General features: G+C 50.8%; 1 protein-coding gene across 1 annotated transcript; it reads right to left on the bottom strand.

Annotated features, from left to right (window-relative positions):
- Positions 1-2,192: 2,192 nt before the first annotated feature.
- Positions 2,193-4,959, bottom strand: LOC100435934 (left-right determination factor 1). The gene is made up of 4 exons (XM_002809395.4): positions 4,710-4,959; positions 3,699-3,945; positions 3,313-3,552; positions 2,193-3,004 (listed from the first exon to the last, which is right to left on the bottom strand). Exons 1-4 carry the CDS (start codon positions 4,957-4,959, stop codon positions 2,641-2,643), a joined length of 1,101 nt encoding a protein of 366 aa, XP_002809441.4. The 3' UTR covers positions 2,193-2,640.
- Positions 4,960-15,737: the final 10,778 nt, after the last annotated feature.

Here is a 15,737-nt window from a genome sequence, read left to right as displayed (position 1 = left end):
TCTCGCACCTGCCTGTCCTCCTTCCTTCCTCAATAAATGGTGCCCCCACCTGTCTGGTCTGTGCCGTGGGTCCAGACAAGTGCAAGGTTCCGGTCTTGGTAATTAGAATGCTGGAGCCACTGACAAAGATTTCAGAGAGAGAAAGAATTTCTAAATTTGTTCTTGAGTAGGTTAAGGTTATTTCAAAATTAAGAGAAGGCCTTGATGGATCGGAATGTGAATTGAGATAGCCACAGCCTTTGTTATGTCAGTTGTGTGAAGTGCTTGTAAAATCACTATTTTATTTTTTAAATTTTTAATTAATTAATTATTTACTTATTGAGACAGAGTCTCATTCTGTCGCCCAGGCTGTAGTGCAGTGGTGTGATCTCGGCTCACTGCAACTTCCACCTCCTGGCTTCAAGCGATTCTCCTGCCTCAGCCTCCCGAGTAGCTGGGATTACAGGCATGTGCCACCACACCCGGCTAATTTTGTACTTTTAGTAGAGACGGGGTTTCTGTATGTTGGTCAGGCTGGTCTCAAACTCCCAACCTCAGATGATCCTCAGGATTACAGATGTGAGCCACCACGCCCAGCTGCACAGCTCTTATAGCTATAAATTCCAGATCCTCTGAAGCTTTATTTTCTTCTCTAAGTATAGATGATAATTTTGATCACAGATTTTATTTTGATGTAAGTGGGATTGGAGTAAAGCCCAATCACTATGCCCAGGAAAATCAAAGTGTCAAGAACAAAAAAATTTCTGTATTGGCCGGGCGCGGTGGCTCACGCCTGTAATCCCAGCACTTTGGGAGGCCGAGGTGGGCGGATCATGAGGTCAGGAGATCGAGACCATCCTGGCTAACATGGTGAAACCCCATCTCTACTAAAAATACAAAAAAAATTAGCCGGGGGTGGTGGCGGGCGCCTGTAGTCCCAGCTACTCAGGAGGCTGAGGCAGGAGAATGGCGTGAACCCAGGAGGCGGAGCTTGCAGTAAGCTGAGATTGCGCCACCGCACTCCAGCCTGAGCGACTCCGTCTCAAAAAAAAAAAAAAATTTCTGTATCAATTCTGGGAGGACAGGTACCATAGATACTAGAATCGGAATGCATTTTGTTTTTATTTTATTTTTGAGACAGAATCTCGCTCTATTGCCCAGACTGGAGTGCAGTGGTGTGATCTCAGCTTACTGCAACCTCCACCTCCTGGGTTTAAGCGATTCTCATGCCTCAGCCTCCCAAGTAGCTAGAATTACAGGCGCACACCACCATGCCCAGCTAATTTTTGTATTTTTAGTAGAAATGTAGTCTCGCCATGTTGGCCAGGCTGGTCTTGAACTCCTGGCCTCAAGTGATCCACCCACCTCAGCCTCCCAAAGTGCTGGGATTACAGAAGAGAGCCATTGTGCTGGCCCTGAAAGCATTTTAATCCTAGTTTCCTGTATTACTTAACCGAAATCTTTACCAAGTTTTGGCCAACTCAAGCTCTTTCCTTAGTTTTACAATCAGGTTGACCTGTAGAACTTTCTGCTCCTTCCTCAACTTGCAGAGCTTTGATTAAAATGGAAAATTACAGCCAGGCACAGTGGCTCGTGCCTGTAATCCCAGCCCTTTGGGAGGCTGAGGCTGCCGAATGACTTGAGGTAAGGAGTTCCAGACCAGCCTGGGCAACATGGCAAAACCCCATCTCTACTAAAAATACAAAAAATTAGGCCGGGTGTGGTGGCTCACGCCTGTAATCCCAGCACTTTGGGAGGCCGAGGTGGGCGGATCACGAGGTCAGGACATCAAGACCATCCTGGCTAACATGGTGAAACCCCGTCTCTACTAAAAAATACAAAAAATTAGCCAGGCGTGGTGGTGGGCGCCTGTAGTCCCAGCTACTCGGGAGGCTGAGGCAGGAGAATGGCATGAACCCGGGAGGCAGAGCTTGCAGTGAGCCAAGATAGCGCCACTGCACTCCAGCCTGGGCGACAGAGCGAGACTCTGTCTCAAAATAATAATAATAAAAATACGAAAAATTAGCCTGGCATGGTGTTACATGCCTGTAATCCCAGTTACTCAAGATGCTGAGGCAGGAGAATCGCTTGAACCTGGAAGGCGGAGGCTGCAGTGAGCCAAGATTGGGCCACTGCACTCCCGCCTGGGTGACACAGTGAGACTCCATCTCAAAAATAATTAATTAATTAAAATAAAATAGAAAATTACAAAATTACAGAATAAAATGTGTTTTATTCATGTTTTACAAAGTCTTTATTTTCTGGATTGGGGATGCGCAACCCACCCTTAACCCCAGGTCTTAGGTCCCAAGTGATGGTGGAGGCGTTTAGCCCAGATCCAGTGAAAGGACAAGTAAACAATGACACACTGGGGTTTCTGCCCTCAGGTTACAGTATCTCCACATGTAAGTGCTTAGAATATAGTGCAGTGAATAATAAGAATAGAGAAAACTGAGCAAGGGCTCTCCAGTGGCCAAGGATTCTCATTCCTGAGAAGCAAAAATTAGGTGAGGTAACTTGTCAGAGGAAGCAAATTCAGGGCTCACTAGAGAGCACACAGCATTTGTCCATCAGCAGCTCAGTCATCACCAGCTCTCCTGGTACCCTAGAACACTTCAGAAACACACACAAGTCAAGTCCCTCGATGGCTACTCTAGGCGCCTATGGCTGGAGCCTCCTTGGCACGAGCGCCCCATCCGAGGCACAGCTGCACTTCTGCACCCTCATGTTGGGCAGGCTGACCACCTGGGGCCTGATCCTGCCTCCCTCCTTGATGCCGACGATCATGGGCAGCGAGGCAGTCTCCGAGGCGATGCACTGTCGCGGCCCCAGAAACGGCCACTTGAAGGCCAGGGCCTCCGGGGGCTGCTGGCAGGTGCCCACACACTGGTAAGCCAGGAAGCCCGGGGGCTCCAGCACCCAGTTCTCGGCCCACTTCATGCCCTGCAGGTCAGTGTACATCTCCTGGCGGCAGCAGCGGGTGCCCTCGGTCACTGGTCCTTCAGGGTCACAGTCACCCTGAGCTCTGTGTGGGCAAGGAGAGCAGGGTCAGAGGTCAGCTGGGAGGGCTGAGGTCAGAGGGCGTCTGGGTTGGAGATTTATGATCCACCTCTCAACTTCAAAATGCTGGATGTCTTTGATATAGGATGGACAGCTAGAAATAACTTGAAAATTAATAACCGATACTTACTGAGGACCTCCTAAGAGTCAGAGGAAGAATCGTATACATTGTCTCATTCATTCCCACAGCACTCTGAAAAGTTGTCCATTTCAAAATAAATTTAATTGCCTGTCTCTTTATTCCAGCTTACCAGTTTGACCCTCAGCACCTACCCGTAGTCCCCAAGGTCCAGGGTGTGCAGCTCCAGCTGGGGCTCCCCAAGCCCGGCTGGCGCCCCCTGCGAGGCAAAGCGGACCAGCTTGTGGGCGCCAGACGCCAGCGGGCCCAGATGCTCCCTCTGCACCGACACCTGTAGCAGCAGCGGCTGCCGGGGCCGGCTCAGCTGCTGCCAGAAGTTCACGGCCTCGGTCACGTCGAAGGCCTTCCAGCCGCTCTCGTGGACGGACACCAGCCTGAGACATGACACAGAGACCCAGCGCCGCTTGAGGGCGGGGACTGGGACCGGCCCTGAGGACCCCGCAACGCCCCCCGCGTCTCCGCCCCCAAGCCGGGCCGAGCAGCGCCCTCCCCCTGCCCTGCGCGCCCGCGCGACCCCCACCTGGAGTCGATGAGGGAGGTGCGGTTGGAGCCGTCGTCGCGGACGCGCAGCCACTCGACGGTCACCCGGGCCTGGGCGCTGCGCGGGGACAGCCGCCCATGCCTGTGCAGCGCGGCCTTGGGGACCGGCTCCTGGAAGAGCCGCAGCACGGCCTGCACCAGCTCGCTGTTGGGCGGCAGCCGCTGCTCCATGCCGAACACTAGCAGGTGTGTGCTGGCCTCCGACGCCAGGAACCTGCCGGCCACCTCTGGGGACAAGAGCAGGGTCAGCAGGGCCTCCCCCGACTCTAGCGGAGCTCTGAGGATGGCAGGGCCACTGAGCTGGCAGCCAGGCCAGGAGACACCGGCCCTGTTCTATCTCTGGGGCAAACCCAGTTTACAAATCTCCCTTGGATCTGGGCCTTGTTTAGCAACAATTTCCATCCAGCAGGCAGGGGTGCCTGTGGGACCCTGGCTAGCAAGTTTGCCTCAGCTGAGATGCTGGGAGCGGAATCCTCACCCAGGTGCCTGGCATTGGGTCTAACTCTGAGCACTGAGGAGCTAGGGAGGCGAGAGACTGCAGGAGGATTCAGGCCCAGCTGCACCCCTGACAGCCAGGTATAACCCAGGTTGTCTACTTAAGTGCAGTATTTTTCAGTTACCCAAACGTGCTTCTATTTACAATGACTCATTTTGATGTTCACAATGCTGGGAGATGGGCAAGACCTAGTTATACCCCAGTTCCACGTGAGTAAATGGTTGTGAGATGATTTTAAAGCAATATGCTCCAAGTAGAGCTCAGACCAGAGTGGCAGTATGAAAACAGACCCCCAGAGTCCTGACCGCACGCACCACTGCATGCTGAGGCCCCAGCATCCTCACAGGCCCGACCCCACCTCACTGCCCCTTAGACCGTAGCCCTCACCCAGGCTCCCGCAGACCTCTGCAAGGCCAGGAGCCCTTTGACATCACCGGAGTGGGCACATCTGACCTGCCCCATGGGACCGGGGGCAGCAGGGAGGGAGGGCCTCACCTCGGAAGCTCTGGCTGAACCTCTTTCCACGGGAGCGGTCCCCGTGGCTGCGCCGCAGCAGGGCGACGTATTGGGCCCTCACGTGGGTGGGGATGACCAGCTCCTCCATATAGGCCCTGTCCAGGGCGGGCACCTCTCTGAGCTGCAGCTGCTGCAGCAGGCTGCCCAGGAGCTGCTCCCCGGTCAGGGCGGCCCCGGGGCCGGCCAGGGGCAACACCCAGAGTGCCCAGCAGAGCCAGAGGGGCCGCATGGTGCTGCTCTGGAGGAGCAGCAGGAGGCAGAGTGGGGCTGTCCCTTGAGAAGGCTGCAGGAGGGTCTCAGGCAGCTGGATGTGCTGAGAGCCAAGCCTGGGCAGCTTTATAGCCTGGGGTGGAGGGAGGAGGTAGGGAGTGGGGAGGGAAGGAGGGAGGGAGGTCACACCCCTGAGACCTCCTGGGAGCTCACAGCCAGACGGGTCCCTGAGCTGGGAGGAGGGGGCTGTCTAGATAGGGCAAGTCTGTCTGGGCTGTGAACAGCTGGCTACAGCTGTCTATACAATGGTCATGAACCCCTAATGTGGGTTGAGGCCTGACCAGTTAAATTAAAAAGCTCATTTCCTAGAGTAGAGGTGGGGCTCTCGTTCTCTGCAAGAGGCTCAGTTCCCCCAGCTGCTGGTAAGTGGACCTGGAGTCTTGTTCCTTGCTGCAACCAAACAATCGACAGGAACCAGAGCGGCTCGGGCAATGCCAGGGCTCTCTAAGGGCCAATCCAGTCTGCAGGGATGAGCATCTGGGCCCGTGCTCAGAGGGTCCTGGGGCCTCATGAGATCCTGAGCTGGTAGTCCCCAGTTGTGAAACCAGATTTCCCACTGTTCTGGGGGGACCTTCTTAGGCAAGGGAGCCTAGGAGCATTTAGTTCCAACGGGGTTTTGTCCAATAAGGAAGGAGCCTCATCCTCTCCCTCATCCCTGCTGTTCACAGAATTAGAGTTTAGAGTTGAAAGGAATATCCAGGCTACCTTCTCCCCCAATTTTTTTTTCTTTTGAGACAGAGTTTCATTCTTGTTGCCCAGGCTGGAGTGCAATGGCGCAGTCTCGGCTCAGGGCAACCTCTCCCAATTTTTGAGCTGAAAAAAAACCTAGGCTCAGAGGTGTCAACTTCCCGAAGCTCACAAAGTTAATGATCAATGTCCATATAAAGTCAGGTCTTGCAATTCATAGAGTTCTTGGCACACTCAAATTATTTATAGCCTAGTTTTGACCTCTTCCCTAAAGGGAGCCAGGTGGTCTCAATCCAGGTGATCAGGTCTAGGCTGGGGCAGGGGGACAATCCCCCAAGACAGAGGACCCCTATCCTGAATGTGGATTTGTGAGCTGGTTGAAGAGTTTTGCTGGGGAAATAAAACATTTGGGTGATCAGCCAGAGGCAGGGCTACCAGACAAAATACAAGGCACTATTTGGGACATAATTATACCAAAAAAATTATTCATTGTCTACCTGACATTCAAATTTCACCAGAGTCCTGTATTTTTATTGGCTAGATCTGGCAATGCTAGCCAGAGTTCAGAAAAATAAAACAAATGTGGATTGGGAGACTGTTTACAATGGTCTGAAGTGTTGCCAGGAGGGAGGGCAGCCCCACCCTTTGTCATGCAGAAGAAGGAGCCTGGCTTCCCCAACCATCCCCACCTGGGTCTGCCCAGATTGGGCTTGAGATGGTAAAGTGGCCCCAGAACCAGATCTTCTGTCTAAGGGAGGAGAGCGGGGCAAGGAAATGAGTGATCCCTACCCTGACTCAGAGCACATTTGGACCTGGCCCTGGGCCCAGAGCTAAGGGCACTGGAGGGCAGTGGGCTGGCCATGCTGGGGAGAGGGGGAGGGGGCCAGGTAGGAGGGTGGATGAGGAGTGGGGCCCTGTGCCCTTGAACACCCTCCTGCCCCTGGTGGGCCAGGATGTGGCCCCAACCAGAGGCCAGGTTGCCAAGTGAGGGCCATGGGAAAACATGGGGGTCAGAGGTCATCCTGGGGCCTCCATGGATGGGGATGACCTGGACTCAGGCCTGGGCTCTGAGGTCAGCAAAGCTAAGAGTCCAGGAGTGGAGTGGCTTCTAAGTCAGAGCCCAGCATCTAGGGTCTCCAGGGTGGCTTTTGCCCCCTTCCTGGGCAGGGGCAGATACTTCTGAGAGTGCTCAGGAAATGCCCCAAGGCCAGTCCAGGTGTCCTGGGCTGCCCCAACCCACACCATCAACCTCCCTGACCCCAGGCCTGGGGGCCCATGTGGCTCCTTGGTGGTTCCAGGCACCCCCTGTGTGTGCCCTTCCTGTTCTCCCAAAGTAGCTCAGACTCAGGCATCATCAGGGGGCCTTCCCTGGGGCTCCATCTGGGCTGAGGAGGGTGGGAAACAAACCAGGAATAGGGACGTGTTTCAGTTCATCCAGTGCCTTTGTATGGTGGGCGCATCTTGCCAGACAGCAACAACTCAAGCATGGCCTGGGAAGGACCCTTTGTCCCTTGGTGATGTTTGTTCAGTGTTCCAAGCTATGAACCCTGGGAACGGCCCTGGATGTTTAATTATGTTTAACTATGAAGAACATCAGGCCCCTGGCCCGTTACTTGGAACACAGGCTGTACAAGGAACAGAGGTCCATTGTTTTGAGGTAGGTGGAGGCTGTTAAGTAGAAGTTGCTAGACGGAAGTTGCAATGTGAAGGTTTTGGGCTGGGCGTGGTGGCTCACGCCTATAATCTCAGCACTTTGGGAGGCCAAGGTGGGCGGATCACTTGAGGTCAGGAATTCGAGCCCAGCCTGGCCAACATGGCAAAACCTTGACTCTACTAAAAATACAAAAATTACCTGGGCTTGGTGGCGGACGCCTGTAGTCCCAGCTACTCGGGAGGCTGAGACAGGAGATGCACTTGAACCCGGGAGGCAGAGGTTGCAGTGAGCTGAGATTGCACCACTGCACTCTAGCCTGGATGACAGAGTGAGACCCTGTCTCAAAAAAAGCCAACCAAACAAACAAAAGTTGCAATGTGAAGGTTTCTACGTAACCTGCATGCTTTTCACAAATGGCAGCGGTTGCTCCTGTCCAGCCTGCCGCTCCTGGACTTCCCCCTGTGCGTAAATCCCTCGAATAAAACTCATGTCTCGCCTGCTGTCTCTGGGTCTTTTCTTTGGTCTCTCCAAGGTGGTGCTCTCCCAGCTTGCCTGCTTGGGGGCCCAGCATGACAACCTTCTTGGCAAGAGTGAGTTCAAACCTTGCTATGCCACTCACATTTACTAGCTGTGTGGCCTCTGGCAGGTTTTTTTTACTTTTTCAAATTAATTTTTTAATATTATTCTTATTTATTTATTTATTTATTTATTTATTTATTTATTGAGACGGAGTTTCGCTCTTGTTGCCCAGCCTGGAGTGCAATGGTGTGATCTTGGCTTACTGCAACCTCCGCCTCCTGGGTTCAAGCAATTCTCCTCTCTCAGCCTCCCGAGTAGCTGGGATTACAGGCGCCCGCCACCATGCCTGGCTAATTTTTTTTGTATTTTTAGTAGAGATGGGGGTTTCACCATGTTGGCCAGTCTGGTCCCAAACTCCTGACCTCAAGTGATCTGCTCACCTCGGCCTCCCAAACTTCTGGGATTGCAAGCATGAGCCACCGCGCCCGGTCATATTTTTAATTTTTTTTTCTGAGATGGGGATCTCACTATGTTGGCCAAGTTGGTCTTGAACTCTTGGCTTCAAGCCATTCTCCTGCCTTGGCTTCCCAAAGTGCTAGGATTACAGGTGTGAGCTACCACACCCGGCCACTGGCAGGTTTTCCACATTCTTCAACACAATACGTTTCCACCTATAAAATGGGAATAATGTATTTTTCTTGCAGTGTTTGTATTAATTGAGATGTCTACAGAGTGCCTAGCACAGCCTCCTGGTACACACTAGGTGACCAATAAATAGTAGGAGTGTCTTATACTGTTACTAATTTTTTAAATGTTTAAATTTTTTAAATTGTGTGTTAACATTGTTTCTTTTTTGTTTCCTTTTTCTTTTTTGTCCTCTGGTGTTGAAACTGAATTTTTGTAGTTTTTTTTGTTTTGTTTTGTTTTGTTTTGTTTGTTTTTCTTTTCTTGAGATGGAGTCTCGCTCTGTCGCCCAGGCTGGAGTGCAGTGGCACAATCTCCACTCACTGCAAGCTCCGCCTCCCGGGTTCACGCCATTCTCCTGCCTCAGCCTCCCGAGTAGCTGGGACTACAGGCGCCCACCACCTCGCCAGGCTAATTTTTTTGTATTTTTAGTAGAGACGGGGTTTCACCGTGTTAGCCAGGATGGTCTGGATCTCCTGACCTCGTGATCCGCACGTCTCCGCCTCCCAAAGTGCTGGGATTACAGGCGTGAGCCACTGCACCCGGCCTTGTTTTTGTTTCTGTTTTTGTTTGTAATTAATACAAGTAGCACAACTTTCAAAAGATAGGAAAGGGAATATGGAAGATTGTCAGTCTCTTTTTGTTCCTCATCTGCACATTTTTATTTTATTTTTATTTATTTATTTTTTGAGACAAGGTCTCACTCTGTTGCTCAGCCTGGAGTGCAGTGGTGCCATCTCAGCTCATTGCAGCCTCAACCTCTTGGGCTCAAGGGATCCTCCTGCCTCAGTCTCCCGAGTAACTAGAACCACAGATGTGCACCACCACACCCAGCTGAATTATTGTTATTATTATTTTGAGATAGAGTCTCACTGTGTTGCCTAGGCTGGAGTGCAGTGGCAGGATCTCAGCTCACTGCAACCTCCACCTCCCAGGTTCAAGAGATTTTCCTCCTCCAGGGTTCAAGAGATTCTGCTGTCTTAGCCTCCCAAGTAGCTGGGATTACAGGCGCCCACCACCACGCCTGGCTAATTTTTGTATTTTTAGTAGAAATGGGGTTTCACCAGGTTGGCCAGGCTGGCCTCCAACTTCTGACCTCAGATGATCTGCCCATCTCAGCCCCCCAAAGTGCTGGGATTACAGGCATGAGCCACCGTGGCCAGCCAAAATTTTTTATGCTTTGTAAAGAGGAAGTCTTGCCGTGTTGCCCAGACTGGTCTCGAACTCCTGGGTGCAAGTAATTCTCCTGTCTCAACCTCTGGAGAAGCTGGGAACATAGGTGTGTGCCATCATGCTCAGCTTATATTTCTGTTTTTGAGAACTGTTTGTTTATACCTTGTGTCAATTTTCTACTGAGTTGTTTTTTCTTATTGATATGTAGACACTCTTTATATATCAGGGACATTAGCCTTTTCTCTGTTATAAGCATTGCAAATATTTCTCCCATGTATAATTTGTGTTTTATACTTTGTTTATGCTTTTTTTGGTCATACTCTAATGTTTTTATTGAATTACGTTAAATTCTCAGATTAGGAAGCACTGGCATTTTCTCATCTAAGAACACAGTTTGCCTTTCCTCATGGTTTGTCTTATGTCTTACATATAACTTGTTAAAACATCTTATAAATAACTTGTTAAATCAACTCCTGGGTAGTTTGCTTTTCATTTGTATTGAAAGTGGGATTTTTTTTTATACCATCACACTGCTTAAGTGTTGTTTGTGTCATTAAAGACTTGATTCCCCGTTTTTCTTTTTCTTTTTTTGAGACAGAGTCGCTCTGTCGCCCAGGCTGGAGTGTAGTGGCACGATCTCTGCTCACTGCCACCTCCACCTCCTAGGTTCAAGTGATTCTCCTGCCTCAGCCTCTGAGTAGCTGGGATTACAGGCACACACCACCACACCTGGCTATTTTTTATTTTTAGTAGAGACAGGTTTTCATGGTCTTGAACTCCTGACCTCAAGTGATCCACCCGCCTAGGCCTCCCAAAGTGCTGGGATTACAGGCATGAGCCACTGTGCCCAGCCTGAAGATTTCAGGCTATGGTACCAATTGGTACATAGAAGTCTTCTTCAAACTTCTTACAAACAATAAGACATTCCAGTAAAGTGAGTTCAAAATTGGTACATAGAAGACTTTACTGGAACTTCTTATTGTTTGTAATAGTTCTTAGTTGATTTCTTGCATTTTCTAGGTACAAAATCTTAATATTTGCTACTAATAATTTAATTCCTCTTTTTCAAAGTTTATTCCTCTGGATTTTTTTTTTCTATTGTCTAACTCCATTTAGTAGTTTTCCTAGAACAATATTCAATAAAAGTTATGATAATGGATAGCATTGTTTTGTTCCTGGTTTTAATAGGACTCCTTTACTATTTCCCCATTGAGTATGAGCTTTACAGTTGAGCTAAATACATTTTATCATGTTAACGAAGTATCCATAATAGAAGTTTTTAAAAATCAAGAACGGGCTGGGCGCGGTGGCTCACATCTGTAATCCCAGCACTTTGGGAGGCCGAGGCGGGCGCATCACGAGGTCAAGAGCTCAAGACCAGCCTGACGAACGTAGTGAGACCCCGTGTCTACTAAAAATAAAAAAATTAACTGGGCGTAGTGGCGCACGCCTGTGATCCCAGCTACTTGGGAGGCTGGGCAGGAGAATTGCTTGAACCCAGGAGGCGGAGGTTGCAGTGAGCCGAGATCGCACCACTGCATTCCAGCCTGGGCGACAGGGCAAGACTCCAACTCAAAAAAAAAAAAAAAAATCGAGAACGGGCCAAGCATGGTGGCTCATGCCTTAAATCCTAGCACTTTGAGAGTCCAAGGCAGAAGGATTGCTTGAGGCCAAGAGTTCAAGACCAGCCTGGGCAACATAGCAAGACCCCATCTCTACAAAAACATTTTTAAATTAGGTGTGGTGGTGTGCACTTAGCTACTCAGGAGGCTAAGACAGGAGGATCACTTGAACCCAGGAGTTTAAGGCTGCAGTGAGCTATGATTGTGCCACTGCACTCCAGTCTGGGTGACAGAGTGAGACCCTATTTCTAAATAATAATAATAATAATAATAATAATGTTGAGTAAAACCAATTTGATGAATATCTGGAGCAGTGAGAACTCTCAAATGTCACTGGTGAGAGCGTAAAGTGCTACACCATACTAGAGAACTTGGCAGTATTTACTACAGTTCAAGATACCACGTAAACTTAAGACCCAATGGCCAGGCACCACGGCTCATGCCTATAATCCCAACACTATGGGATGCTGAGGTGTGAGGATGGCTTCAGGCCAGGAGTTCAAGACCAGCCTGGGCAACATAGCAAGACCTCATCTCTACTATAAAAAAAATCAGCCAGGCGTGGTGGCACACACCTGTAGTACTCCCAGCTACTCGGGAGGCTGAGGTGGCAGGATTGCTTGAGCCCAGGAGATCGAGGCTGCAGTGAACCATGATTGCACTACCGCAATACAACAGCCTGGGCAATAGAGCGAGACCCTGTCTCTTAAAAACAAAAAAGGGGCCGGGCACAGTGGCTCACGCCTCTAATCACAGCAATTTGGGAGGCCGAGGCAGGCCAATCACCTGAGGTCAGGAGTCCGTGACCAGCATGGCCAACATGGTGAAAGTCCATCTCTACTAAAATTACAAAAATTAGCTGGGCGTGGCGACGGGCACCTGTAATCCCAGCTACTCGGGAGGCTGAGGCAGAAGAATCACTTGAACCCCCATGGCGGGGTGGGGCACAGAGGTTGCAGTGAGCCCAGATCACGCCACTGCACTTCCAGCCTGGGCGAGAGAGTGAGACTCCATTTCAAAAAAAAAAAAAAGAAAGAAAAAAGGCACAGTCATTTCATTCAGTTGGACAGAAATGCATGCATAGATTGATGATACAGCAGCATTGTTTATAAGAGTCCAAACTGAAGCAACTCACCAAAAATATCCATCGACACTGTAAAGCACAAATAAAATGTAGTATAGTCTTATGGAATACTTTATGGCAAAGAAAATGAACCAAAACTGTCTACAACATTGGCAAATGTCACAAGCAGAACATTGAACAGAAGCCAGACATGAAAGATGAATACGATTCCATTTGTTTAAAATTCAAAACCATGCAGAAGTAGAGTGTGTAGAGATGGATTTGTTTGCTTTTGTGGGAAGGAAAAAAAGTCATTTGCTAATTAATAGTGATAATTCTGCTCCTCGTTTCTAATATTTACACCTCTGATTTTCTTCTACAGTTACTCATTTTCATTATTTGCAGTCATTGTATACAAACTTTTCAGGAAATACCCTCAGGCATGCAGAGAGCTGGAGGTGGAAATTATAAGAGGACCTATGTCCCCTATATTCAGGGACCTATCCCACCAACACTCTGCCCTCCTAGCCCCAGGGCCTCATTGGGAAGTCTGTCTCCTGCCTGAGCGACCACAGTCCAGCCCAGCGTTTCAACACCATCCAGGGCTGGCAGCAACAGAAGCAAGTTGTCCCTTGGCAGATGAAGTAGGTGCCACTGGCTTCCCGATCTCCCTAGATCCAGGCCTGCCCTGTGTGTGGGGAGCTGCCCCCAGCTGCCCAGGCTCATGCAGTGAAGTTTGGTTTGTTTGTTCTCTTTGTGGCTTAAGTCATACCTCAGCTCCACCTATCAGTGAACCACTTCCTGTTGGGGAAAACACCTAGACGGTGTTTTGATTCCACCACATCTCTGTGGCAGCATAAACGTGCACACTGCCTTGTGCCATAGCAAAAGTGATTTCATGATTGACGGCTGCTCCTGCCACTCTCTCCACAGCTGACACTTTAGCCTCGACTTCCCCTCCTTCCACGCCTCCTGAAAGCTGCTACTTCCCAGCATCTCCATCCAAAAACACCTCCTTTCCCTTTTCAAAGAGAAGTCTTTCCAGGATTGAGAAATGACAAAGAAGGCCGGGTGCGGTGGCTCACACCTGTAATCCCAGCACTTTGGAAGGCCAAAGTGAGCAGATCACCTGAGATCAGGAGTTCGAGACCAGCCTGGGCAACATGGTAAAACCCTGTCTCTACTAAAAATACAAAAAATCAGCCAGGCATGGTGGCGGGTGCCTTTAATCCCAGCTTACTTGGGAGGCTAAGGCACGAGAATCCCTTGAACCTGGGAGGCAGAGGTTGCAATGAGCCGAGATCGCATCACCACACTCCAACCTGGGCAATAGAGCAAGACCCTGTCTCAAAAACAAAAAAAATGTTCAAAAAGCAAAACACTCACATAAACCAGTCCCTGTCCTCAAATCTTGCCTTGAAGAAGGAAATTCTAGAAGCCATTCATCTCTATAAGCTCCTCTTCCGGCCTCCCTTTCTCTTCAATTACTTAAGCAAATATTTGTTGATGATTTTGCCCCTTTTCAGTAACCTGAATGAACCTGAAGAGACAGGGGCAACCTCAACAACAGGAAGTACAAGTGCAGTGCGGGGATCTGGGACAGGCAGGTACTCCACAAAGGCGAGTTCCGGAGCCCACAGGTGCCCGAGCTGCCCTTGCAGTGGCTGGTTCCACAGTCACCTTCAGGAAGCCTGGTTTCTCCCCTCGCTTCACTTACCTCTCCTTTTCTCCTTCGCCGTCCCCCATGCCCTGGGAGGAAGGCATTGTTGACATTTCATAAAGGAAGCCCTGAGCATCTGAGATCCTTGTCCGAGGTCGCAGATTGTTAACAAGAGCACTGTAGGGGGGCAAGGGAGGAGCAATCCTAGCTGGGTGACCTTGGACAAATTCATCATCTGCCAGTGCCTCAGCTTCCTCGACTATGAGACGGGGGCATCGATTTTATCTGTGCCCCGAGTGCGTAGTGAGGATTACATGCGTGCCAGGCAACTACACGGAGCCATCCTGGGCAACAAGGTCCAGCCACCACTGGGGCCTGGCTGCGAAGCATCCTTTCTCGCCCTCTTTCGGCATCCAGCCGCTCCCGGCTTCACCAACTGACTTGTGGACGGCCTATCAGAGGGAGGGTCAGCGACTTGTCCAGGGCCAGACAGCTGGTGAGTGGCACACTGGAGACTGAACTGAGAACTCACTCTTGCCGGGAAGGAGCTGGATGACCTGAAACATGGGTCTTTATTCCTGCCTCTTTCCCCACTGTCCTCCGTGGGAGTCTGAGCTACTCAAGGACAACAGGGAGGGCCCACACAGGGCATGTCTGGAAACCCCAAGGAGCCCCATGGGCTCTCAGGCCTGGGGTCAGGGAGGTTGATGGTGTGGGTTGGGGCAGCCCAAGACACCTGGACTGGCCTTGGGGCATTTCCTGAGCACTTTCAGTAGTGTCTGCCCCTGCCCAGGGAGGGGACAAAAGCCACCCTGGAGACCCCAGATGCTGGGCTCTGACTTAGAAGCCACTCCACTCCTGGACTCTTAGCTTTGCTGACCTCAGAGCCTAGGCCTGAGTCCAGCTCATCCCCACCCATGGAGGCCCCAGGATGACCTCTGACCCCTGTGTTTTCCCATGGCCCTCACCTGGCAACCTGGCCTCTGGTTGGAGTCACATCCTGGCCTATCAGGGGCAGGAGGGTGGCCAAGGGCACAGGGCCCCACTCCTCATCCACCCTCCTACCTGGTCCTCCTCCTCCTGCCTGCATCATGTCCTCAAGTTCAGTCCCAGGGCTGGGCCCTCAGTGGGGGTGGTGAGCTTCCTCTCGTTCTCCCATTCCCTGCCGCCTGCTGCCCTCCAGGATAGCAGATGTGGCTTCAGGATGACTTCACAATTCCTGGCCTTTTGGGCCCTATCTGTCCCTGTAGACCAGCCAGATCCCCCACCCCCACCCCCCCACAGGCCTAGGAAGCCAAGCTCCTTCCTCTGCATGACAAAGGATGGGGCTGCCCTCCCTCCTGAGGACGCAACAGCCCATTGTAAACAGTCTCCCATTCCACATTCCCTTTCTTCTGGCTGATTGCCCAATTATTTTATTTCGCCAGCAAAACTCTTGAACCCATTGGAAATCCACATTCAGGAAAGAGGTCTCTGTTTGCAGAGGGATAATAGGTCTGGGGGCTTTGCCTTCAGTCTGCCCCTACTGATCTCCCTTGCCCTGGCCCACACCCAATCAGTCCTGTGAATTAATAGTGAATTAATAGTGTCCAACCCCTGGCCAGGAGGGTCCCAGGGTGTGAACTGCGTGTTGCAAACAGCCAGAGGTCAAGAAAAGAGCCTGCTTCTCTTTTCT

This window comes from Pongo abelii, chromosome 1, assembly GCF_028885655.2.
Source record: "Pongo abelii isolate AG06213 chromosome 1, NHGRI_mPonAbe1-v2.0_pri, whole genome shotgun sequence".
Lineage (NCBI taxonomy): Eukaryota > Metazoa > Chordata > Mammalia > Primates > Hominidae > Pongo > Pongo abelii.
This window is presented reverse-complemented; position numbering and strand designations above follow the sequence as displayed.